General features: G+C 39.9%; 1 protein-coding gene across 10 annotated transcripts in view; it reads right to left on the reverse strand.

The window, feature by feature from the left end:
• slc12a8 (solute carrier family 12 member 8) overlaps window positions 1-27,958 on the reverse strand; it is a 150,869-nt gene that overhangs the window by 29,673 nt on the left and 93,238 nt on the right. For all 10 annotated transcript variants that reach the window (XR_015757709.1, XM_087989180.1, XM_087989179.1 and 7 more), the window contains 3 exons: window positions 23,880-23,967; window positions 6,995-7,082; window positions 1,311-1,457 (listed from right to left, as the gene is read on the reverse strand). Coding sequence is in view for 9 of the 10 variants with exons in the window: in XM_087989180.1 (XP_087845306.1) it covers window positions 1,311-1,457; window positions 6,995-7,082; window positions 23,880-23,967 (323 nt within the window). In the remaining variant the exon portion in view is untranslated. The remainder of the gene's footprint in view (window positions 1-1,310; window positions 1,458-6,994; window positions 7,083-23,879; window positions 23,968-27,958) is intronic.

Genomic DNA, 27,958 nt, shown 5'->3' on the forward strand with positions numbered 1-27,958 from the left:
TTTTGGGGACATGTGTTGTAATGAGTTGGCTTGAAGTTGGCTTGGAGGCTACAAAGGACCACTGGCTTGGATAGAAGGGCACAGCTTGGCATGGGGATTATAAAGTGTAATGAAGGGAATAGTTGAGCATGAGGATGCGAGGGGCAAGGGGTTGGGGAGAACCCAAGAGACGTGCAGGGCTGAAGGCTGGAGAATTCTTCTTTTATTCTTTCTTTTTTAAATACTGAATCCTTGAGGCAGGTCTACTCATCAGCTCACCTCCACACCCACCAATCTTAACAGTTCTTCTACAGTTGACTGCCCAAACGTTTGAAGGAGTCACCTTCCCAAGAACCAAATATTAAAAGTACAGGCAGCTCTTTTATAGATTGGGTTCACAAAATTGAGAGTTCTCCTGACCCGGTACACACAACTTGGGAATGAACTCAGAATAAAGTGATGAGATTTCCTAGGCCACATATCACAGGAAAATAATGTTACAAATATTATCAGCATATATGCTTGCCATGTAAACCTGTAGACAAACACGACAAAATACTCCAAAGTCAACAATTTCCTGAATAAAAGACACAATGTTAACTAATTACATTCATATAATTAGAACATCAGGAAGGTGCTAGAGTGCAGAGCCTCCTCTTAATTCTCGCACTCAGCAGTAAATGGAATACTGACATTGACAATTATTTATATTCTTGGTGATATGTGTTCTAATGAGTCACAAAGCTAAAGATCTAAGGTCTAATTTATAAGAAAGTCTACACCATAATACACTGACTAAGAGAAATCATTTCCACAATAGATTCAGAACACAAATGAGAAAGTGCTTGCTCTTGCTGACATCTAAATTGATATGGTACTGGCCTTCACAGAATACTGAGAGCCTTCTTCAAAAAAGACTTATTTGTCGGACTTCATGGATAAGCATCATCATTGCTCTTTCGAATGGAGCTGTCCATATTTACATGCTGTTGTGGCCACTTTCTCCTTACACCAGCAGTGGAACAGGATTATTTGGATAAACAGCAAAGCATCTTGGGATGAATAACCAATGTTCACTTTTGTTTTTATCAGCATGTTATGCAGGATACAGCAAATATTTTGCAACATTCTGCATAACAACTATATTGCCCAAAGACCAATGATCCTATGTCAGAGCCACATTTTTTTAGCCCATAGCCAATATTGTACCCTTTAATAACCTCAACACTTTGCTTGTGAAGTTATCTGCATAATGTACTTGCCTACATAATTCTGTGAATCTACAGTTCTCATAAACTATTTAGATTACTATAGTAATGGGTCATACTCACCCCACTGCCCAAGCACCCAAGGACGGGTATCACCTTTTCTTGAGCAATGCATTGAAGGATTCTAGGTGCACCATAAAGACCTCCCATGCAGGAAGCTAATGATGAAATATACAGCCCTAATAACCAGAGGAATCCCACCAAGGCAACCTACAACACAAGAATAAGTTCATGCTATAGGTTAACTATATAATTATGCCAAGCATTTTCTGCATCTCTTTGAATGGACCTCCATTGTTAGACACATAATTTGCACACAATTATATGCAAATAAATTTGAACATGCGGCAAAATTCAAAGACTAGTCTGTCCCACAATAAAGCATCATAAGAGCATTCAAGATTTTGATAAAGATGATTAATTGCCATTCTCTTTTCAAATATCATGGAGGCTTCAAGCTCTATCAATTTATATCCTAAAGTGCTCCATAGGAGCATTATAAAATAAAATTTGAAACTAATCCACAAAATGATATGTTGAACCAGGTGACCAATGGCTCAGTTAAAGAGAAGCATCCTTGTTGGACCCTTAAAGAAAACAAAAAGAGGTGAAGGAGGAGTGAGGTTTAGCAAGGCAATCCCAAAGCCTGTGGCAGAGGAAGCAGAAACCATGGTCATAATTGGAAGGGTAATTAAAATAAGCAATATTCAAAACTAAAACAAAGAACTATGGATGCTGGAAATCTGGCCAAGGTTAGAGATATCTCAGAGGATTGTAGAGCTGGAGAAGATCCCAAAGATTGGGAGGGACAGGGACATGGATGGATTTATAAACATGAATCAAGATTGCAAGATCAATGTGTTCCCTAACCAAGAGTTAATGCAGCTTGGCAAAATCTACAGCTCGGAATCAGGCAAAAGAGTTTGGATGACCTCAAATTTTATTGTGGGAGGCTGGTCAGAGTGCATAAGGATAGTCCAAATGAGAGGCAAGAAAGGCATAGATGAGGACTTCAGGAGCATAAAGCAGATTAGGACCAAAGTCAAAAACATTATGGAGATGGAAATAGGCAGCTTCACTAATGGTGCAGACACATGATTGGAAGTTCAACTCATGATCAAATATGGACTCAAGGTGTGGTTCAGCCTCAGGTAATAATGGGAAAGGCATAGAGTCAGTTGCTGGAGAATAAATTTTATAGCTGGAATTGGGGACAATGGTTTTAGTGTTCTTTCATGGGATGAGTGTGCACTAGCAAGGCCAGCATTTATTGACTATGCCTAAATGCCCTTCAGGTGGTGATTGTGAGCCAACGTCTTGAATGAGCGCAGTTCATCTTGAATAGATGCACTCACGATGCCATTCCAGATGGAATGCCAGATTTACGACCCAGTGATATGAAAGGACCAGCGATATAGTTCCAGGAAGAATGGTGTGTGATTAGGATGGAAATTTCCAGAATGTGGCATTCCTCAGCAAACTCTGCCCTTGTCCTTCTGGGTGGTAGAGAATATAGGTTTGGAAATGCTATTCGATGTGGCTGGTGAGTTGCTGCAGTGAATCTTTTAAGAGGTACACATTGCTGCCACTGTATACAGCTTACCAAGTGAGTGAAGATTTAAGATGGTTGATTGACTGCAGCTAAAGCAAATTGCTTTTTCCTGGATAGTGTTGAGAGTAAATCTACATCGGACATGTGGGAGTATTTCAAATGGCAGTTGATAAGAGTTCATGAGCGGCACATTCCTGCGAGAATGAAGGATAGGTATGGCAAGTTATGTGAACATTGGATGACCAGGGATGTTATAGCCTTGGTCAGAAAGAAAAAAAAAGCATACGTAAGGTCTGGGAGGATAGGAACTGATGAAGCCCTTGAAGTATATAAGGAAAGAACTTAAACAAGGAATTGGAAGGGCTGAAAGGGGCCATGAAAATTCATGAGCAAACAAGATTAAGGAGAATCCCAAGTTATAAAAAGCAAGAGGGTAGCCGGGAAAGGGTTGGCCCACTCAAGGACAAAGTAGGGAAACTACGTGTGGAGGCAGAAGGGGTAGGTGAGGCCCTAAATGAATACTTTGTGTTGGCATTCACCAAAGAGAAGGAATTGATGGAGGATAATCTCAGGGAAGGGAGTGATGAGTTTCTAAGCCAAATTGCTATTAAAAAGGAAGAGATGTTGACAGTCATAAAAAAGTATTAAAGTAGATAAGTCCCCGGAACCTGATGGGATCTATCTCAGATTATTGAGGGAAGCAAGAGAACAAATTGCTGGAGCATTGACACACATTGTTGTACCCTCTTTGGCCATAGGTGAGGTCTGGAGAATAGCCAATATTGTCCCATTGTTTAAGGGTAGCAAGGATAATCCTGCAAATTACAGCCCTGTAAGTCTCATGTCAGTGGTAGGGAAATTATTGGAAAAGATTCTCAGAGACAAGATCTATATGCATTTAGAAGCAAATGGACTTATTAGCAATAGACAGCCTGGTTTTGTGGAGGGGAGGTCATTCTTCACTAACTTGATCGAGTTTTTATGAGGAGGTGAGGAAGACATTGGAATGGAGGATTGTGACTAGTGGATCAGTGCTGGGACCTCTGCTGTTTGTGGTCGAAATAAATGTATGGAATGCTTGTCTTCATTGAAGGGGCATTGAGTAGAAGAATAGACGAGTTATACTGTAGATTTACAGAACTTTAGTTTGGCCACATTTGGAGTATTGCATACAGTTCTGGTCACCACACTACCAGAAGGATGTGAATGCTTTGGGAAAGAGTACAGAAAAGGTTCACAGGATGTTGCCTGGAATGGAGAAGGAGACTGGTGGATAGACTAGATTTGTTTTCACTGCAACACAGGAGGTTGAAGGACGACCTGATAGATGTTTATAAGATTGTGAATGGCTCAGAATGGAAAGTATGAGTTTTTTTTTTCCCAGGGTGAAGGGTTCAATTACTAGGGGACACAGGTTCAAGATGCAAGGGGAGAGTTTAAAAGAGATGTGGGAGGCATGTTTTTCACACAAAGGTTGGTGAGTGCCTAGAAAGCATTGCCAAAGATGGGGGAAGGAGACACAAGAAGCACCTGGACGAATACATGATTAGGAAGGGAACAGAGGGATATGGATCCTGCAAGTGAAGGCAGTTTTAGTACAGAAGGGCAAAATGTGTTAGTGCAGGCATGGAGGTCCAAAGGGCCTGTCCCTGTGCTGTACTGTTCTTTGTTCTTTGAGTTCAAAAAGTATGGCAGTGGAAAGGACAGTAGGCCAGTCAGCATCTGAAGAGCAGGAGAGTCGACATTTTGGGCATAAGCCCTTCATCAGGAATGTTCTTTGAGTGCTAATCGAACAAGGGAGTAAGAGTAGACCATCCAACTTCTCATTTCCCTCGATATCATTAATTTCCAGAAATCTATCAATCACGATCTTGAACGTATTCCATGACTGATCCTCCACAGTTGGAGCTTCACTCATTTAGGTGAGTATAAAATATTCCAACTTACTCTTACCTTGTACCTTGCAAATCATGGACTGACTTTAGTGATTCAGGAGACCAGTTATTTGTTGCATCATTTCCAGCCTCTGACTTGCTATTGTAGTCACAGCATTTATCTGGCCTTGTAGATTTACACATGCATGGTGTTTCCAAATGTTATTGTGAAGAGGTAGTATTTTAAAGTATATTGCAAATGGATTAAGAATGAAATGAGAAAAAAATGTTCACACAGTGTGTGGTTGAAGTCTGGAATGCACTACCTGAAAATGTGGTGGAGACAGGTTCAATTGATACCTTCAAAAGGTCTTTGGATAGTTATTTGCCTGGAAATAATGCGCAAGGATATGAAGTAAAGGCAGGAGGTTGGTATTAGATAATGACACTCATTTGAATAGCCAGTGCAGGCATGATGGCCTCCTTCTGCACTGTAACAATTCTGTGATTCTATGATGTAGATGAGAAATAGGATTAGAATTGTTCAAGTTAAAATGTAAACTTACTGCAGTCTGGAACAAAAACAGAAATTGCTGGAAAAACTCAAAAGGTCTGGCAGCAGACCCTTCCTCAGAACTGGACCCAAAAATGTTAAGTCTGATTTCTCTCCATAGATGTTGCCAGATCTACTGAGCTTTCCCAGCAATTTATGTTTCTGTTTCTGATTTTCAGTATTCACCGACTTTCAGTTTTTATTTAGGAGATTGTATAAGTAGAAGAATTAGGTAAGAGAACTGGGTTCTGCCAGAGGCTAGGACGGAAGCAAAAATGTGTTGGTGGCAGCAGTGCTGACATCAAATTCACAACACGAAGCTAAAGTCAGAAAGATGGAAGGTAAAGTGAGAATGAACCAGGATGCAGAAATAGGATACAGCTGCAGTGGAACTAGGAGCTATGGATTGGATGAGTTTGCATTATCAGCTCAGTCTATTAAAAACAACAAAATAGATTAGCATCACATAATATTAAGGTGGAGGTTCAGTGATAAGAATTAAGCCACAAAATTAAATGCTAAATTTAGGTTGACAAAAATAGCATCATTAAAAGTAAATCAATGTTGAAAATGTCATGCCAGAAAAATAATGAATTGGTCAACAGTCAAAATGAATTGCTACAGGATATGAAGCATTACATTTAAACAATTTTTATCATATGCAAGATCATTGACACATTTTAGATCCTGCTGACTTGAATAAACAAACTGAGAACAGACAAATGTAGAGGTTATTTAATAACTAAATACGACCAAAACATTAAAATGTTAAAGGATATTGGTTACTAAAATCAAATGTACTTGACAGCAGAAACTAACATTTGCTTTACCCTCAGGTCTACAATTTTATTTTGTTTAAGCCTCTTTGATGATTGTTATCATTTATTGCTGACCATGACTTTACTCTCACCAAGCTCTATTCATCCAGCTGGATTAGCAGCATCTCAAATTTTAAAATTCTCTGAAAATAATCCTTCCGTGCCCTGATTTCTCCATAACTCTATAATTTCTTCCAAATCCAAGGACCTCCAAGATATATTTATATCCTTAATTTCAGTCTCTTAACTATTCCTGATTTTAATGACGCCACAATTGATGTCTTCGCCTTCAATTTCAAGGGCCCTTAACAATCGAATTCCTTCCCAAGACCTCTCTGCAACTTTACCTGGCTTACTTTCTTTAAGATGTTCCTGAATTCAAAATTCTTTGACCAAAGTTTTGGTCTAATATTCTGATATTCCCAATATTATCTGATGTTGCTTGGTGTCAAGCTTTGCCTTAAACGTTTTCTGTAAATAGTACAGATCTTATAACATCAAATGCAAGATGTTATTGCTTTTAATGGTATAAGGATATAGTATGGACTTCACAAGCATTTCTGCCATTGTCTTAGGAAGTTGTACTAACTAGATATTACACTAGAGATTGAAGGAACCCAGTGGAAGCAAGTTTATGCCTGCAAAATTAAATATTTAGATAAAACCTTGTTCGTTTTGTAATATTAACATGCTGAATTGAACCATCTAGAATACTAAGGAAATTGACCACATAATAAAATATGGAACAGTTCTGAAAGTCTTTTCATTCACACTGAAATGAGGAAACAGTAGCCAGTAATAGCTTAAGAAATTGCTTCACAGAATCTTGCTTTAAGAACGTATTTCAATATTTGCATCACTATGGTAAAATTACATTAATCAGTTCAGGTTTCATATGAAAATTCCTGAAGCAGGAAACTTAGATTAATTGAAACAACACAGATACTTGCCTTTTCAGCTATCATGAAATCATATCTGAGTGCCTCCCTTGTACACACAGCTCCCAGCAAGAAAACAAACACTAAATACAGGAACCACCTGCAATGTAACAACATGGCATACAAATTAATTATTTTATATTTCAGCCCCTTAATTAAGTTGTATTTATTAAAAAAGCAAGTTATAATAGAAGTAACATGTCATGGTTTAGCAGTACAGAACTTGAGATTTATGAAAAAGACACATTTTGTCCAAGCTGTTTGTGGTTTACACATTGGGATATTTCAAAAGAATACAAATTCAAGGGGAAAGCTAAACTAAATTCATATTGGATGAGAGAAAATGTTAATTGGTTGGAAAAAAGCTTTGATTGGTGGAGGTGTTGCCATACTGAATGCATCAATTAACACTGATTGACAGTTAATAGCCAGGCTTTAATAATTTTAATCCAGGCAGGTCGACTCTCCTTGGTCAGGCGATTGCCATGAGAAATGAACCAGCAGATAGCTGTCATCTATTTTGTTGAGTTGATACCAGCGCCAGTGTGTACATTCCTTCTGTCTGCAAAGAACAGGGCCTTGTGCATTAATGTATATAGCTCCCAGAACCCTGATAAGATTAGATTAGATTAGATTAGATTCTTACAGTGTGGAAACAGGCCCCTCGGCCCAACAAGTCCACACTGACCCACCGAAGCGCACCCACCCAGACCCATTCCACTACATTTACCCTTGCACCTAACACTACGGGCAATTTAGCATGGCCAATTCACCTAACCTGCACATTTTTGGATTGTGGGAGGAAACCGGAGCACCTGGAGGAAACCCACGCAGACACGGGGAGAATGTGCAAACTCCACATAGTCAGTCACCTGAGGCGGGAACATGCAACACTGTGAGCCTGACTGACAATCCTAATTCCTAAACCTAAATTGGTTGTCAGCATAATTCTTGAACTTTCAGGATGTTGTTGCCCAATTGTAGAATCATATCTAATGTTAGTCACTGTGCTGAGATTTTTGCAGCCGCAGTTTGTTCAGGTACAGTTAGTATCTTGCTTGTTGTGAATAGCTGAAGGGGCACACTGTTTGATATGATCCAGCAGTCTTTGGACTGAATGATCTACATACATGAACTACACCGACATTGAAATTCATATACAACATTACTCATTTGTGTAATAGGCGGTCTGGAGAGCCACATCCAGTTCAAATACCTTGCTACTGCATGGTAAGAACCGGAACAAACTAACTTTGCCTGTTGCTCAAACTGTCAAAATTCTTTATACTTCTAGACTAATTTGCGATAGACCGGGTATTTCTCAGGACCAACAGTGACCACTTTAGAGTCCTCCATGAGTTTACATGATATACAGTAAGAAAGGATTTAAAATCAGGGTAGCCATTATCCTGCAGGAAAGCTTCGATGTACCCTGTTTCAACCTCAAGTTTTACCAAATGGCTCAGGCCCTATTTATAATGTTTCTAATAAAGCAAAATGATCCATTTGCATTGCTTCAACAGATGATCACACCAAAACCATTTAAAATACACCCACATTATAAACTCACTTAAACAGAAGCGATCAGGCAACGCATTTAATGATGCCACTAAACACATAATAAATCTCTTTGACCACATACTAACTAAAGATGAGGAGTTTGTCCTTTCATTTGGTTTCAATTTTGGTGTGTCTTCACTCCACATCAAACAGTAAGAGTTTGAACGCTGCCTAGACATCCCTCCGCTAACCAGTGTTCACTGAAAACAGCAACTTTTTGTCTCGCAATCTAGCATGTGCATATTGCAGGATTCCAAATAACTTGTCCAATTCTGACATGAAACTGGAATGTCTGGCAGATTGTGATGTCTCAAACCCAATATGGACCTATATATCTAAAGGAACAGTTATAGTCACCCATGACATGCACAAGGAGATCAACAAAATTAACACCATTCTAAACGACATATCCAAATTTGTATCCATTAGACTAGCTTCTCAACAGACCAGACAGCCTTACTCAAAAGCAAAAGCAAAAAGTTTATGGACTTGAATAAGATCACTCAGCTGCTGGGTAACTAATACGATAGGGTTTTTCCTCAGGAGTCACTGTGGCTGTCTGAGTTCAGATTGCCCAAAACACACAAAAAATGATGCCTTTTTATGCTTTATCTTTTCTCTGCTTTTTCTACACAACATGAACTAGCCTAATGGTCAAGTGAATGGCTACAACTAGCTTTGAGCAAGTTCTCCATTCACAGTGGAAGATTGCTTCGCATCTGCAAAGGATGCACAGGACTTGCATATTGATAGCAATGCAGTACCAATGCTCTTATTTAGCTCCACTAGCCTATTCACCAATGTACCACTCAATGAAGCCATAGACATGCCCATCTCAGCATCATGACAATCTAAACCTGTTACCACAATCTGAATCAGTCTTCACCGAAATAATGAACTCAGCAATTCACACAGTTGAGTTCAGATTTAACAACACCATGTATATCCAAATAGATAGCATTACCATAGGATGCCCACTAGTCCAGCAAACATTCTTGTTCAGTCCCCTGAGAAATGTGTATTCAATGTAATGACACCTAATCTCTTATCCTTTGCATATTTCTGATAAGTGGATGATATGTTTGCTACATTTGATTCTGCAGCAGTATATAAGAATTTCCTCCTGGCAGGCTCAAATTAGTGCATGAAATGGAGCAATTGAATAAGATCCCTTTCCTCAAAGTCCTAGTTGAGAAATCAGCTGGAGCACGGTGCCTCTACTACTGTCTATGTACCACAAACTTTACTGGTCAGTGCAACACAGTGGATTCTTACAGTTTCATGTTCTACGATTGACAATGTAAATAGGGCCTGAACCACTTGTTCACCAGTCAAGCTTGATACTGAAATAGAGCACTTCAAAGATATCATCCAGGATGATGGCTACCCTGATCAGACCATTTCCCATTATATAGCACACAAGCTTATGTAAAGCTCAGAAGTTAGTTACTTTTGGTCCTGAGAAGTGGTTAATCTATCTCAGATTAGCCTGGAGAGTAAAGTGTCTCAAACATCTGAGCTAGCTATTTAATACAGTAACAACCAGCAGTTACAGGATGCAACAGTCAAGCCAAAAATACATTCTGCCTATCGCACAAATAAGTAATGCTGTGCATGAGTTTCATTCCCAATCTAAGTTCCCTCCAATTTTTTTTCTTTGTGGGCGGCACGGTGGCACAGTGGTTAGCACTGCTGCCTCACAGCGTCAGAGACCCGGGTTCAATTCCCGCCTCAGGCGACTGACTGTGTGGAGTTTGCACGTTCTCCCCGTGTCTGCGTGGGTTTCCTCCGGGTGCTCCGGTTTCCTCCCACCATCCAAAGATGTGCAGGGTCAGGTGAATTGGCCATACTAAATTGCCTGTAGTGTTAGGTAAGGGGTAAATGTAGGGGTATGGGTGGGTTTCGCTTCGGCGGGTCGGTGTGGACTTGTTGGGCCGAAGGGCCTGTTTCCACACTGTAATCTAATCTAAATCTAAATCTAATCTAATCTTCTTTTGAGCGGATCGCCATTGTCCATGTATGTCCTGACTTCTGAAACCTGGAGTCAATGCCGATTGTCATGCACGGACCTTTGGAGTGGCAACACAACTATGCATCTTAGAGGGAACTATTGCTTCTTGTGCAGTGCCAGGTATGTAAGTTGTACATCCCAAAGTCTGGTGGATTCTATCAAATAGCATTGCCCCTTCAATCATTTGCAAAAGGCTAATTACTGACCATATTCAAGCAGCCTACATCTGCAAAGATCACAACACAATATCGAATATTAGATGTTATCCTGCACTTGGACAACATTTATTGGATAATCCTGAATGCACAAGGAATTACTCTGACAACCAATTTAGAATTCTAAGTCATAGAGTCACAGAGCTGAAGAGCATGGAAAAAAAACCCCTTCAGCCCAATTCATCCATGCTGACCAGATATCCTCAATTAATCTCTCCCCATTTTCCAGTATTTGGCTCATATCCCTCTAAACCCCACCTATTCATATATCCATCCAGATGCCTGTTAAATGTTGTAATTGTACCAGCCTCCACCACCTCCTCTGACAGCTGGTTCCATACACGCACCACCCTCTGTGTGAAAAAGTTGCCCCATAGATCACTTTTAACTCTTTCCCCTCTCATCCTAAACCTATGCCCTCCAGATTTAGTCTCCCCTTTGCTGAGGAAAAGAAAATATGTGGAAGGAAAGCAGAGTCAAGTCAACTTTACATTGTAACATACTTGCATGTACTGTAAGATACATATATTAGTACATAGGGCCTCGATCTTTGTAGACAGAAAAAACAGATGCACACATTGCTCCTGTTTCAACTGAACAAAATTGGTGAGTTATTTGCTGGTTCATTTCTCAGGACAATGCTCTGACCAGAGTCAAGCTACCTGCTTTAAAATTTGAGTAAACCTGGTTATTAACTGTCAAATCAGCATCAATACAAGAATTTTCCATGGCAACTCCTCTACCAGGGTGCACTTTATAACCAATCTACACTCTCTTCTTATGCACTTTAAATGGAAGCTTTGCTCTTAAATTTGTATTGTTGCAAAATGTCCCGAGTGCAAAATGAAACGTTTCAACAAACATGTCTTTCTCGAAGTATTATTTTTTCAATATTGAATTGAACACATGAGCTTAATGCATTTAAGTGTTCATTTTATGATGATTAAATAATTAAGCACTTAATTGATAACGATGTCTTGATTTGTACTTTTCTGTAACCCATTCAATTGTTGGAGGTTTGCAGAAATCAGAACTATTGCTGAAAAGACCAAGCTGGTTGAAAGCTGAAAGAGTCCTTATGTGTTCAAAGCTTTTTTTAAAAAAGAATATAACCTTCTATATGCTTTTTCCAAGAGGTATTGAAGAATTTGAGAAAGGCTAATGTTATTAGCCTGTTCAATTTTTGTGTTTGTGTGTGCGGATGTGTGTGTACAACACTGCATGTGCCAACATGTGTGCATTTACATTTGTGTACTTATGGATGGAAATGAAACATGAATATAGAAAATGCGAAGACTAGGCAATTCAGCCCTTTCAGCCTGCTCACCATCCAATATGATCATGACCAATCATTCAACCATTCCCACGTTCTCCTCAGACCCTTTGATTCCTTTAGCCCCACAAACTATATGAAACTCCTTCTTGAAAATATTCAATGTTTTGGCCTCAACTATTTGCTGTGGCAGAGAATTTCATAGACTCACCATTCTCTGCGTGAAGAAATCTCTCCGCATCTTAGTCCTAAATGACCACATCATATCCTTGGATTGTAATCCCTGGTTCTGAACTCCCTGGTCAATAGGAATACACTCCCTGTCTAGTCCAGTTAGAATTTTAGAGGTTTCTATGAGACTCCCCCCTGATTTTTCTGCTTTCTCTTTTAAAATATATTTGCATCGATTTCCTTTATACATATTTCTGATACAGAGGTCATACAGCTCAGTTGTCTAGAAAGGTGGTTTGTGGCATAGCATGATGCCAAGAGTGTGGGTTCAATTCGCACACTTGCAGAGGTTACCATGAAGGACTCTTCTTCTCAACCTCTGCTCTTGCCTGAGGTGAGATGAACACTGGTTAAATCACCACCAGACATCTCTCTCTAATGGGACAGCAGGACTATGGCGACTTTACTATATATTTATAGGAGCATTATATTTAATATACACTTTCATAATTTTTTGACACCTTAAATGCCAGTTTCCTTTTAATTTTAATTTGCCTCATCCTTTTAGTCTCCACAACAAATACTTTTACAACTTCACCAAGCTGCTCTGTACTTAGCAATTCTGAATTAATGAACATTTATTCAACCAAACTGAGCTAGGTAATTTGAGTGCTGCTGGGATCAGCACCAATTCACAAACATTTAACATTGCATCAGGCAGCACGGTGGCTCAGTGGTTAGCGCTGCGGCTTCATGATATCAGGAGCCCAGGTTCAATTCCAGCCTCAGGCGAAGTGCTGGTGGAGTTTGCACATTCTCCCTGTGTTTGCGTGGACTTCCTCTACAAGCTCTGGTTTCCTCCCAAAGTCCAAAGATTTGGAGGTTAGGTGGATTGGCTATGGGAGGTGCAGGGTTAAAGAGACTGGGTGGGTTTGGGAGGGATGCTCTTCAGAGGGTCGGTGTGGACGCGTTTGGCTAAATGGCCTGTTTCCACATTGGAGAGATTCTATGAATACTGATTTATAGCATAGATGATAACCAGGATGTAGATATTCACCTCAAGCACAGTTTATTTTGAAATCAGAATATGTTAAAGAATAAGAAATCCTTCCAATGAAACATCAATAGATAGTGATCAATATATATAGTAAACCTCCCCAACCCGCCGCAACCCTCTTAAATTAAAACCTTTTATATTGTTTCATTTTAATATTGGTTATTTAGTGTATAGAGGCATAGTGAAAAGCTTTTTCTTGTGAGCAATACAGCAGATCAAAGAGTTAAGTAGCATAGATAAGTAAATAATAGGTAAACAGCAGCAAAAACAAAAACACAGGTACAGGCTCAGTGGTTAGCGCTGCTGCCTCACAGAATCAGGGAACCAGGTTCAATTCCAGCCTTGGGCGAAGCCCTGTGTAGAGTTTTCACATTCTCAGCTAAGAGTTTCTGAGTCCATTCAGTATTCTAACACCAGTAGGGAAGAAACTGTTTCAAAACTGGCTGGTGCGTGTTTTCAGGTTTCTGTACCTTCTACCTGATGGCAGAGGTTGTAGAAAAACATTGCCAGGGTGGGATGGATCTTTGAGAATGCTGGCGGCCTTTCCTTGACAACGGGTCTGGTAGATAGATTTTATAGATGGGAGGTTGGCCTTTGTGATTGTCTGGACTGAGTTCACCACTCTCTGTAACCATCTCCAATCTTGAATGGTACAGTTGCCATACCAGGTAGTGATACATCCAGACAGAATGCTCTCGATGGCACACCTATAAAAGGTGGCAAGGGTATTCGCTGTAATGCCAAATTTCCTCAGCTGCCTGAGGAAGAAGAGACGTTGTTGGGCCTTTGTAACCAGTGCATCCACATGAAGAGTCCAAGAAAGCTTGTCGTGGATAACCACTCCCAGGAGCTTGATACTGTCCACTCATTCCACTTCTATGCTGTGAATGTGTAGGGGGGCATGAGTAACATCTCGCCAAAAGTCAATCATGAGTTCCTTGGTTTTGCCAGCATTGAGAGTTAGTTTGTTCTCAGTGCACCATTTTTCCAGGTCATCCACCTCCCATCTGTAGTCCATTTCATAGCCATCTGGGATTCGACCAACTATGGTGGTGTCACCAGTGCACTTGTAAATGACATTAGTCTGGTATTTGGCAACACAGTCATGGGTATACAGTGAGTACAGTAGGGGGCTGAGTACACACCCCCTGGGCGGGGGGGGGGGGGGGGGGGGGTCCAGTGCTGAGTGTTAGTGAGGATGAAATATTGTCCCCAATCTTCACTGATTGTGGCCTGTGGGTCAGGAAACTGTGGATTCAGTTGCAGAGAGTGGGGCTTAGTCCAAGATCACTAAGTTTAGTAATCAGTCTCAAGGGGATAATAGTGTTGAAGGCTGAACTATAGTCATTGAGTAGGATTCTTGCGTAGCTGGTCTTGGTGTCAAGATGCTCTAGGGAGGACTGAAGGGCAAGTGATATGCCATCTGACGTGAATTTGTTGGTCCAATAGGCAGATTGGTGTGAGTCAATAGTAGTGGGAGGCTGGAGTTGATTAATGACCATGCTAAATTGCCCGTAGTGTTAGGTGCAGGGGTAAACGTAGGGGAATGGGTCTGGATGGGTGCACTTCGGCGGGTCGATGTGGACTTGTTGAGCCGAAGGGCCTGTTTCCACACTGTAAGTAATCTAAAAAAAAACTAATGCCATGACCAGCCTTTCAAAGCACTTCATGACCGTCAAAGTAAGGGCCACTGGGCAGTAGTCAGTGAGACATGCTGCAAGAGTCTTCTTAGGTACTGGGATGATGTTGGCCCTCTTGAAACAGGTAGGGACAGTGGCCTGTTACAGGGAGAGGTTGAAGATGTCAGAGAAGACCTCTTCCAGTTGATCTGCACATGCTCTGAGTGCACAGCCTCGTACTCAGTCCGGTCCCATCGCTTTCCTTGGATTCACACGAAGAAAAACTGATCTGACCTCTGATGCAGTGACTGTTGGGATAGGTTCGGAAGGACTTATTGCAGAAATCTGCGCAAAGCCAGCATAGAAAGTGTTGAGACGATCTGAGAGGGATGTGTCATTGTCTGCTATCTTGCACTGTCTCTTTTTAGAACCTGTGATATCATTCAGTCCTTGCCATAGCCGTCGGGTGTCTGGGTCTCTAGTTTGGATCGGTATTGGTCCTTGGCTGTCTTAATGGCTCTGTGAAAGTCATACTTGGGTTCCTTTTATTTGAGTGGGTCTCTTGATCTGAAAGCCTCCCGCCTGTTTTTTTTTAAGCAGGTTCTGTATGTCCTGGTTCATCTAGGATTTCGTGTGGGGGAACACCCAGATTGACTTCCTTGGTGTGCAGTCCTCCACACACTTTCTGATAAAGTCTGAGACTGTGTTGGCGTTCTCGTCCAAGGTACTGTTTGAACATGGCCCAATCAGCTGATTACAGACAGTACCAGAGTTGCTTCTCTGCCTCATCCGACCGGTACTGGACCTGTATCCGCGAGGGGGTCTCCTGCTTGAACTCTAGCCTGTAAACCGGTGGAAGAAACACGGCATTGTGGTCGGAGTTCCCGAAATGAGGGTGGGGGATGGAGCGGTAGGCATCTTTCACAGTGGACTCTTAATATAGTAGGCTTGTTTAAAAGTGGTTTTGTGTCATTTGAAGTAGCACCATGAGATCCAGTAAGAATTATTTTGGAGTGATCTCTTTTGCTTGACTCCAGCCTTTCCTGCTCTCTGACTCTCTATCCTGCAGCTAACTTTCTGGTACATGCTTTATCCCCTGGCCTGTCAGTTGAAACTGCTTCTGCTGCCTCATGCCACTCACAGTGAGAGTTCAAGAGGGAAACAATTGTCTGTCGGAGAGTTGGGAGGTTGGAGTGTGAGAGCGGCAGAGGTTTGGCAGTGAGAGGGTGTTTTAGGGAATGGGAGAATCTGTGAATTTTGAAGGTCAGCAGCAAGAGATTGAGTTAGTGAACAGGTGAGCCTGAGAGCTCAGTGGTTGCTAATGAGAGGAAGAACAAGGGAACAGCAAACCTCAATTTTTTAAAAAAGAGGTTTAGAGAGAGGAGCATGTAGCGATGGGGAGTTTCAAGAAGCAGCATGAATTGGGAGCAGGAGGAAAGCAAAAGTTAGCATAATACTTCTTTATTTAGACATGTAGCAGCACTACTGAATAAAAGACACATTTTGTCAAATCTTTTCATTGTCACTTGTCAAGCCATTTCAAACAAAGTACCAATTTAGAGGGAAAACAACATTTTATGCTGTACAAGAGGAAAGTGTTGACTAGTTGACAAGTGGAATTTAATTGGTAGAGATATTGTCATGAAGAGTGCTCTGATAGATGTCCCTTTTACATCCTGTTTTACCTAAGACCAATTCTACACAACGTGAATCAACAAAGTGGTTGTACAACTTGCTACAACCAAATTTGAGTACGTTTTCTACATATACAGGGAGGGACTTATTGATATCTGTGAAGACCATATAGAACTTGTATATTCACTGCACTGGATATAGGGATGAGATTTCCTCTGGCTGGGGGATCCAGGAAAAGGGATCACAACCTCAGGCTGTGTAGGAAGCCATTTTACACTGAGATGAGGAGCATTTTCTTCACTCTGTGAATGGTGAACTTGTGGAATTCTCTGCCATAGAAGGATGTGGAGACTAATATATTTAAGAAAGAACTATATAAATTTCATGAGGTTAAACATGTCAAAGGATATGAAGAAAGAGTGGGACTTGTTGTGTTGAGATAGATGATCAACCATGATCATGCTGAATGGCAGAGTAGTCTCAACAGCAGTTTCAATGTTTCTAAGACATAATTAATGCAAGACAAAGAGCTTCAAAAATGAGCCCTTTTCCACAATTCTAAAAAAATTTGAGTTTTAAATATTATTTCATTTACCAATATAGCAGTTTTGCAATGTAAAGTATTTCAACTTCGATTATAATGTTTTAATGCTAGTTTTCTGATGACAAAGGTCCTCTAGAATTTAACTATAACTTAGGCATTGGTTTTATTGGGAAAAATCAAGTCATTAACAATGTACATTTCAGGATCACAACAATGACATTAAAGTGATAACTCACTGTACCTAAATTTGACTACTTTGTTATTAAAGTCAGTAGAAAACATATAGAATAAACCCAGTATTGTAGTGAAATCTGAAGCAGCAGTCTCCACCTGAACAGATGATTTTCAAATGTGCTTTGGATATCCATGGCATCTATTCAACAAAGTGAAATCTTTGACTTTTATGTGGTACAAAGTAGAGTATGCAGTAATGTATGATCACAAAATTATGTCAGCATGTAGTTTCTGTGGTGATACTACTTTTCAACATGTATTAACTTGTTAAAGCTGCACAGTAAATCAGCCACCATTAAACATCAGATCAGATCAGAAATAAAGATCAGATACTGTTTCCTACCACTTTCTCAAAATCAGTTACAATTACAATCAAAAGATTACAACTATTTACTAGTGCAAACTAACATACCAACAGCAATCCTCAACATGACTGCCTCAGCTTTATACAAGGTATATGGACTCTGATTGCCAAAGGAGAAATAATTACAATATATACGGATGAAGTTAGATTAGTACAAATGTTGCTGACCTTCAAGAATAAGTGTTCAAGCTCAGAATATCCATCTCTGACAGAAACACTTACTGATTTTAATATCCTGTTTATTCTGGCAAGTTTGTGCTGGTGTGAATCCAGCACTGACTGCAAACTGCAATTCAGTGGACTCCATATTAAATCCCATATTCCATTCACAGTTGAGGTTTGGTTAAGAGACACGAATGCACACGAATGCTTTCCCATCTACCAAGATCTAATGTTTGTCCAATTTTGGGTGTTATGAAGCATAAATAGCAATGCAAGAACACACAAATGTTCCTTTCGCTTACTGACATTTGTTTTTAATTAATCTTGTTTATTAATCTAAAAGCAGTCTTATGTTTTGAGACCTGAGTTTTAACTGAAAGCCTTTAAAATTTCCACTGGAGATTATGTTTGAATTTTTAGAATTTTGTAGCCCCTACTAGAAAATGTGTTGTTTTATTTTGAATACAAGTTTGTACAACTTTGGGATGCAACTACAGACAATGCAAAGAGAATTGTGTTCTGTGGAGCCCACTGGAGCAGGCAAGATGGCAGGCATGACACTCAAGTAAGAACTGAGAAAAAAGCTGCATGTCAGGCACCCAATGACAGAAACATTGAGAGCTCAGCATAAGGAGCCAGCAAATGGGAAAGTCACTCATTAGTCACCAACATGCTGAATCGCACATAAATGAATTTCAATGAGATTTATTCTTGCCTCGACATGTTAGAGAGATTGATACATGCCTCTCATGCCTTCAGTTACTAGTCCAGTGTTAAAGCATGACATGTATGTGTCTTCCATGATCCACTGAGAGATTCCTTTGTGCTCTGAGGAGACTGAGTCACAGGCACTGCTTTGAACTTAAGACATTTTCTCGATGTAAAAAAGTTGCTGACTGATGCTTTTGGGGCAGAGCCTCAGGCAAGAAATTCAGAATCCAAAGTATTGGGTCTAAAATTTAAAAGTACAGGCAACATCCACTCCATCCTTTGGAACTAAAAGGGATTTGCCAGCTAGATCATTGCATTAAAATGATCCTGTGGCATCAAACATGCTGAACCTGTTGATGCCACAGGATCATTTTAATGCAATGGCAAAAGAATGTTCTCATTGAATTTTGGAATGCATATTTCCAATTTTAACGTAGGTTGGCTGCCCTTATATATGATGACAGCCCTTGCCCATCAGATGATATCTGAGCTACCCCTAGCACATGATCCAGCAACTAGCCCATGTCACCTACATTCCTGAGGTCTCTGCCATGTAAGCTGATTGGGGATCTGGCATGAATACTTGGCAATGATTTCTAGACTTGCTGCAGGTATCACGATGAAATATTTGATGAACCTGATTCTAATAGTGGCTGCGATCAACAAATGATTCTGAGAAAACGAATTAGCTTGTCAAACCTGACATTCTTCTTATCTGAGCAAGTGCTCTAGCCACTCTGAATTAAAAACAATTACAGTAATTTGTGTTTGAGTATTTGCATAAAAGGTGATGTATTTCAATCAACATCATCAACCAATGTTTTTATTGCCCTAATATTCTTTCTGGACCGATAAGAGCTTTCTTTGGAGAAAATAATGGAGGCCTGGCAAACACCGAGAGCTCTGTCATGATGTGCCAGACTATCTCCTATTTGATGCTGCTGCATGCACGCAGTCTTTCTCAGCAACTCACAAGACTCTAACTGCACTCTGCTCAGCATTATGGAATCTGCTAACATTGGCTGGAATACTCCATCAGTTTCCTAGAAATGTTGACAACTTGGAGGTCAAATTTGCTAAACATTATTGATTTTGGTTCCCAGCAGGCAGAGAGGCAGAAGCACTGTCACATTATCTATGGCATATAACCCTAAAGTTGTATATTTACATTTTTGGCCATGAAGAGGTACCTTCACAAGCAGATTTGCAAAGTTTGATCAGGTACATAAGTGCATTTGAAGTACGTAGGAACATATTGACCAAGATTTAGTTCAAAACAGGCACTAGCTTGCTTACTTGTGATTTGGAGATGCCAGTGTTGGACTGGGAGGTACAAAGATAAAAATCACAACACAACAGGTTATAACATCAGGTGGTTGTAGGAACAACACTCTGAAAGCTAGTGCTTCCAAATAAACCTGTTGGACTATAACTTGGTGTTGTGTGATGTTTAACTTACTTGGAGAGCCTACAGGATAGCAGACTTTGCAAATGCAACCTATTAAAGGACAAAATCACTTAATACGTACAATGTAAATACTTAAAAATTACTGGATTATTATTTCCAGATTAATTTGATTTTAGCTTTATGAACACACAGTATGCTACAAATTTCGGATTATGGGAAAGGTTAATAGACAGTATTAATTGTTTGAAAAATGGTCACTACCAGCATCAAGCCATTATATAGCCGTTGTTGCAAAAATAAATCTGAATTTACAAAATAATATTCGATGAATTAACAGCAATTCTAAAATCTATATCTGCATTGCATCAAAAATATATTTCAGGTCCCAATGTACATTACATAATGTAAAACAACAATGAACTTTGCAGGGCAGCATGGTGGCTCAGTGGTTAGCACTGCTGCCTCATAGCACCAGGGTCCCAGGTTCAATTCCAGCTTTGGGCAACTGTTCTGTATGGAGTTTGTACATTCTCCCAGTGTCTGCGTGGGTTTCCTCCGGGTACTCCGGTTTCCTCCCACAATCCAAAGATGTGCAGGTCAGGTCATGCTACATTGCCCATAGTGCTAGGTGCATTAGTCAGAGGGAAATGGATCTGGGTGGGTTACTCTTCGGAGGGTCAGTGTGGACTTGTTGGGCCGAAGGGCCTGTTTCCACACTGTAGGGAATCTAATCTAATCTAAATGCACGCTCTGCTTTGCAACAAAGTGCGGACTTCATAAAACCGGAAACTGAGCAGCGTAAACAAGGATAACATCCATGGAGGCCTGTCTCCAGTAACAGAGCTGGCTAATGTATAATTAGTTATAACATGACAAACAATGCATCAAATTCATCCAAAAAGGGAGAATTCCCTTGCTCTGTTGGCGCTAAATAAATGTTTAATTTATATAAAGTCAAATCCAACAGTCCAGAAGTCATTGTTGAAAGGTTTATGAAATGAATATATACTCACAATTCAAGAATCACTAATTTTCTTTTGAAAATTCACATCTAGCTTAGGTTGTTTTAAAGAGGCCACATTTTTACTATTCAAAAAACTCTACTTTCAAAGTTATGCCCATTGAATGCACACTTTTATGCAGCTAGAATTGACTTCAGTTCTCAGATTATCATGTTGATTGTATATAATTTGACCATAATCAGTCACTAGGTTCATTTGACGCAGCTAAGATATGGGTGAAGGATGCTAGCATGTTTTCTGCTTTGGTGTGCTAGTTTGTATCTCATTTCAGCCCACACGGCTGTCTGGTAACAATGTGATCAAGACAACCAAATGTAAAAATTTCCCCCTGTCAGTACACAGCCTCTCCATTGGCAAGTCCTCAGCTGTGTCTCCATACAGCAACACTTAGAAACAGGGCCCTCATGGTTTCAGGCTAAATCTTCAGAGAATCAGACCCCACATATGCAGGCCCATTGGAGAGTGCACACCTCTGGCAATCATGAACCAAACCACACGCTAACACCACCACCGACGCCCCCCCCCCCCCCCCCCCACCCCCTCCCCCCTCATTGAAGCCGACTGCAGAGTAAATTTATTTTATGCTTTTTAGTCTCCAGTTTAAAGTAAATCATCTAAAAGTAAGATTAAAGTATGGGAGGACAGTTTGGCTATGTGGAAACCCATCCTGAGTCACGTGGGAATTTGTGGGCAGGAAATATCCCCAGCCACAAAAGCTTCCGCTTCATATTTTGAAACGAAAGAAGAGGTTGAGTCATCTCGGTACACTCATGGGGCCAAGAGTGATACACAGGAATATTTAACAAAGTTATTCACACAGATTAAAAGTATGTAGGCAGGAAGGGAGTGGGTGATCCCTAATCACTGATAGATGTATGTGCGCATTTGCATGTGTGTTTGTGGAGGGGTAGGCGTAGTTAGGAAAGCAGATAAGTGTTTTTGTGAACATAATCGAGCGTGTGGTGCTGGAAAAGCACAGCATCCGTGGAGCAGCAGATTTGATGTTTTGGGCATAAGCCCTTCATCAGGAATGAGGCCTGTGGGTCAGGGCTGAAAGATAAATGGGAGGGGGTGGAGTTGGGGGGGAGGTAGCTGGGAAAGCAATAGATGGATGAAGGTGAGGGAGAAGATGATTGGTCAGAGGGGGCAGTGATGGATGGGTCTGGAGGGCGGTGCCGAGTTGGAGGCTTAAGACTGGGATAATGTGGGGGAGGGAAAATGAGGAAGCTGTTGAAATCCACATTTATCCTGTGTGGTTGCAGCATCCCGAGGCAAAATATGAGATGTTCCTCATCCAGGCATTGGGTGGTAACGGTTTGGCGGTGGAGGAGGCCCAGGACCTGCATGTCCTTGATGGAGCGAGGGGGGGAGTTGAAGTGTTCAGACACGGGACGATGGGGTTGGTGGGTGCAGGTGTCCCAGAGATTTTCTCTGAAAAGATCCGCAAGAAGGCGTCCTGTCTCCTTGATGTAGAGGAGGCCACACTGGGTGCAATGGATGCAGGAGATAACAAGGGAGTCAAAAACTAGAGGGCATAGGTTTAAGGTGAGCGGAGAAAAATTTAAAAGGGGCCCAAGAGGCAACTATCTCATGCATGGAACAAACTGCCAGAGGAAGTTGTGGTGGTTGGTACAATGACAACATTTAAAAGGCATCTGGATGTATATATTAATAGTAAGGGTTTAGAGGCATATGGCCATCTGCTGGCAAATGGACTAGATTAATTTAATCTGGTTGGCATTAATGAGTTGGACCGAAGAGTCTGTATCCGTGCCATACAATTCAATGATTCTATGAACATTATACTCTGATATGATCTCGAAAACGCACTATGTAAGTGATGCATAACCTCCCCACTTGTGTACTGAATTTATATCACAATAAACAATAACAATTTTTTTTGGCTTTCTTAATTACTAGCTGTACGTACACACTAGAGTTTTACACTAGGATTCTCACACTAGGACCCACAGGTTGCTCATAATCTCAAAACTTTGCAATCTCTCAACATTTAGTCTTCCTGCCTGTTAGCCTTTTCAGCAAGAAGATTTGAGAACAGGAACAAAGTCATCTTGCTTTAATTGTTTGGAACACTGATGTGACCACAGCAACTGTATTGTGTTCAGTTTTGGTCTCCTTGTCCAAGGAAGGAGATATTTGCCAAAGAAAATGTGCTGTAGAAGTTTGGCAGACTGATGATGTGATTATCCTATAATGGGAAAGTGAGGAAACTGAGCCTGTATTCGCTGGAGAAGATATATGAATGGTATGGGAATACCGCATTGAAATAGAAGATCAGATCTGATCAACATGAGCATTAAGGATGTGCAAGTTTGCCTAGAAAAGTTTATTGGATGGATGACAGTTTTTTACCTAGAGTGTCTATATAGTAAACAGGCCATTGGGTCATAACCTCCTGTGTGTCTGTTATAAGGACACTTACAAACAAGTTAAGAAGATAGTCAACATTAACACTGACAACTGGGAGGCATCACTAACAGCTTTGTTCTCTTGATACTGACTGGAAAGGCTTTGAAATGGGTGAGTAGAAAAGACCAATTGATTGAGAAGAGGGCCCAAAGAAAAGAGAAAGCAGCAAATAATGCATCATCTCAGCTCATGACAAAAATGTGCATATCAGAGTGAGGTTCTTGAGCCACACAAGGTGATGCTAACATAGAAATAAACACCACAGTGCAGATCATCATGTTACAAGACTGAATACTGCCACCATGATCAGACAATGCTGCATCTTTGAAAAACAATTATCAGATGTTTATTTCATTCACAAAGAGCATGATCACAAATGCTGATTTTGAATTTAAAACATTATTCAAATGCAAGGACATGGCACAAGTGTTTGTAACAGGGGCTATAATTTGTAGGTTAACTACAAGCCATGAGAACTTACGAGACGCCCAGAGCTGCTAGTGACCCAAGAGGGATATTGGATGCAGGTTTCTGAAGGTCTCCACTCATGTTAAATCCTGCCATCACACCTGAAGATAACAGAAATCAATATTAGTAAAGTAAAATCATAACTATCTTGTGTGTCACTCTAACCTTACCTAGCAACCCAACTGGGATTGTTAGTATAGCTACTACAGAATCTGTCCCCTTCTGCCTCATATTAACATTATCATTGTGAATATCTAGTTCATTGTTCATGTTAATACCTTCAAAGTAACGTTTAGATTTTGGAAGATTATTGTTGCAAAAGTAAGTGATTAAAATGCTGGGTTTTAGAGACTATCAGCCCATCTAAAGATTTTACAGGTTAGAAGGTAACTCATGTTTACTGAATAGTCAGTAAAGAAGAGATGGAGCTATAAGACATGGTGTGGGCTTTGTTGGAGACATTTAAATGATGGATAATTAGTTAAGATCAGTTTGAGAATCACCCAAAGCAGGCTAGGTCATCACTGAGATGGGTGGAATTTAGTATGTTTCTTTGGTTTTAATTTATCTGGATCTTTGTTGGGAACATAATTAGACGTAAGAGCAAAAAAGCTCAATTTGAACTTTCAAGTTTGCTCTGCCACTCAATGAGATCATGCCTGAATTGATAATTCTCAACGCCACTTTCCTGCTTTTTTACATTATCCTGGATTCCCTTAGTAGTTAAAAATGTCTACCTCAACCTTAAACATACTCTACAACACAGCTCTCTTTTCAGTTGCATGGTGGCTTTCTTGCAACTTACTGAGAGAAGTTAACCAAAACAAATGACAGTCAGAATTACACTATAAGCAAAGTAAACACTAACTTTATCAACAATCATCAGGAAAGCAGAAGAGGCCTAATTTCAGTTTGAATCTTGTGAGGAACAGAAACAGCGAGATTACCCAGTTTGAAGCTAGTGGGAAAATCTACAATTGACCACATGGTGTCTTACTTCAAAAGAAAATAATCAGTAGAATAGCTTGGAGGAATACCAACAAACAATGGATTTTGCATTCACAGTCAAGAGATGGTAAGTTACAGTTTTATCTCTTAGAATAGCTGGAGATGTGCAAATGTTTCCAGAGGACTATGGCATGTTTGTAGGTAGTCCCTACAAAAGTAAATAGCTTTTAAGATTGATATGTCTTTTAAGTGAACTTTTGAGGAAAGTAAGAAAAGAACCTGAATTTATAATGTTATGGGCCAGATCAAACCCCTTCAAAATATATTAAGATAATCTAGATCCTACCTTGTTCTTATTTTAAATGTAAACATAAAGCTTTACATTCCAGATGCAATTTAATTAGTCAAATGACTCAACTTCAAGTAAAACACACTTGATTTTTACACATAGAAAACAAGTCAAACACAGACAAAACAAAAATAAAAGAATTAGCTTAACTGTAACTCTATCGAAATGCTTAATAAAATATTATATATTTTAAATACTACTAACCAACTGTTACAATTAGTAACATTCCATAAACACACTCATGGCAAAGGCAAATTGAGGAAAATGGATTGTCCCACATACAATTCTAGGAGCAGAAAGAGAACCCTAGCTTTTAGCTGTAACAGAGAGAGGAATAAGAGCTTCTACATCCAGCTTCAAGACCTCAGTAACTACTGAAAGCTAAAACTAAAAGTTCTGGTTCTTTGGGAGCTTGACCCTCACATTCTAGCTGTTTCTATTGTTCCAACTTTTAAAAGAAATCCCAAGGGCCTCGCAAGCGGGTTACTTTGTTGGCTTTGAGCAAACTGCTATCACCTCTGTCTCAACCTTTCTTCATAAAAACATCAGGAAAAAAATACTAAAATCTGAAAGTTATAGTATCTTCACAATAACATATGCACATAATAAATACAAACCTTTGCTAAATGCTGAATTTACTCAATTATTTTATAAACAATAAATTCTGCTTTGTTTGAAATCAAATTAAATCTTGTGGCCTTGTTCTCTTGATTAAAATGAGGTATTCAAATTTATTATTTTTTTTAAAACCTATTAACACTCTCTAACTCGGTTGCAAAAATACGGCTTCCACAATGCCCTGAGCCTCAGTAATTCAATTTCTTAAATTAAGTAATTATAATCTGGGCATGTTATAAAGATGTTTGTAGCAAGCATATCCTAGAAAGCATCTTTTCCTTAAATCCATTTCTCTTCTCTCTGACACACACACACACACACACACACAAAATGAACTCTAGCATTACATACAACAAACCAACACACCATAACAAATGAACACATGCATAATGATAGATGGGTCCCATGGCCTAAATGCTATTGGATTTAACACCTGAGCTTTAATGTGAATTCTGCAGCAAACTGAATAGAAATATACATATGGAAAATGTGATGATGATTGAAGGAAACATTGCTCAAATAAAAATAAACAAGACTCTTCTGAGGTGCACCACAAGTATGAAGGCCTTGAGAATTATCTGTTATGACTAGGTAAAATACATTGTTATGGCAACCAGGAATTCAAGGCAAATTTTCATTCTCTGATAAAGAAAAATTCCTTTTGCATTTTTTGGACAAAATACAAGGAGACAACAAATTATTTTGTTCCTTCAGTCACAGTGACATTGACAACTTTAGGTTGCTTGAAGAGGAATTTCTCATTGGTCTTAAATTAGTGAAACACTCCACTTGACATTCTCTGTTGATTCATTAACTTTGAGAACATAAACATGTCTATTAACAGGCGAGTTTGATTAATTATGAAAAATAATGCATGATTACAATTAAGTTGTAGTAATTGATATTTACTGCCTTAACTACTGGATATAAATCTGAATTGCTGTAAACGATGTTTCAACCCATTCCAAATAGCAGCTAAGTAACATCTGTTACACACAAACACATCTACTTGGGTTTTGAAACTGAATTTCAACAGTGGCAGAAAATTGGCTCAAAGCATATCAGCAGCCACTTTACATCATAACCAAAACACAAAAGTAAAAGCTTCTAAACTAATCTAAAAGCCTGAAAGAGGTGAAGAGTAGCATAGAAATTGAAGGGGCATGCAAAGCTTCATAATTAGCCATTAACTGTAGCTGGATAGCAAGGTTTCACGATGAACAATTATTTGAGACTTTGGCAATACGCCCTTGATTTTATTGATGAAGAATCCTTTCACATGCAAATCTGAAGTCCACAAACATCCTTGCAAAAGCTACAACCAAACCTATTGCAAATACAGAGGGTTTAGAATTCTCTTTGCTGTCTTTTGGAAATTGGATTGTACATGGACAGAAAATGGGCAAATACAGAGTGGGAGGTAGGGAATCTGAGCAGCGATCCTAATAGCTAGCTCAATATTTATTTCTGCCTTTTAAATTGGAAACTGGCTGCAGCTTTCTCCTGCACTACATGCAAGATGAGACAGAAATACAGAGGAGAAAGTGAGGTCTGCAGATGCTGGAGATCAAAGTTGAAACTTTATTGCTGGAACAGCACAGCAGGTCAGGCAGCATCCAGGGAACAGGAGATTCGACGTTTCGGGCACAGGCCCTTCTTCAGGAATACAGAAATACAGAGCCTATTCATTTCCCTCATATTATCAATTCCTGTTGCGATCTCTGCCAACACAATGACTTCCTGTAGAAAGTTTGATATCCCTTAAGTTAATGCACGGACAAAGGGAGCCTAGCAGTGGAGGAGATTGTAGCATCATGGAGTGGTAAGTCTACAAAGAGAAACCATTCAGCCTTTCGCGTAAAGAATGGAGAAGCACACTCACATTGTTCATTGATTCCCAATTGTAAAGATGTTTCATTGGGTGAACATGAAAAACTGGACAAGTCAAGAAAGACAGAAATTAAGAGCAGGAGTAGGCCATTCAGCAGTCTGAGCCTGCTCAAACCTTTAGTTTGATCATAGTTGTTTCTTTATCACATTGCCATAATCCAGCTTTCTCCCCATACTCCTTAATGCCTTTGTAATCTAAGGAAGTTATCTCTTTTTTAAATATATTCAGTGACTTTGCTTCCACAGCCTCTGTGGTAGAGACTTCTACAGGGTGACCAATCTTTGGG

Source organism: Chiloscyllium plagiosum, unplaced genomic scaffold, assembly GCF_037043375.1.
Source record: "Chiloscyllium plagiosum isolate Xiang-an unplaced genomic scaffold, Cpla_swu_hap1 HiC_scaffold_7, whole genome shotgun sequence".
In the NCBI taxonomy this organism is placed as follows: domain Eukaryota; kingdom Metazoa; phylum Chordata; class Chondrichthyes; order Orectolobiformes; family Hemiscylliidae; genus Chiloscyllium; species Chiloscyllium plagiosum.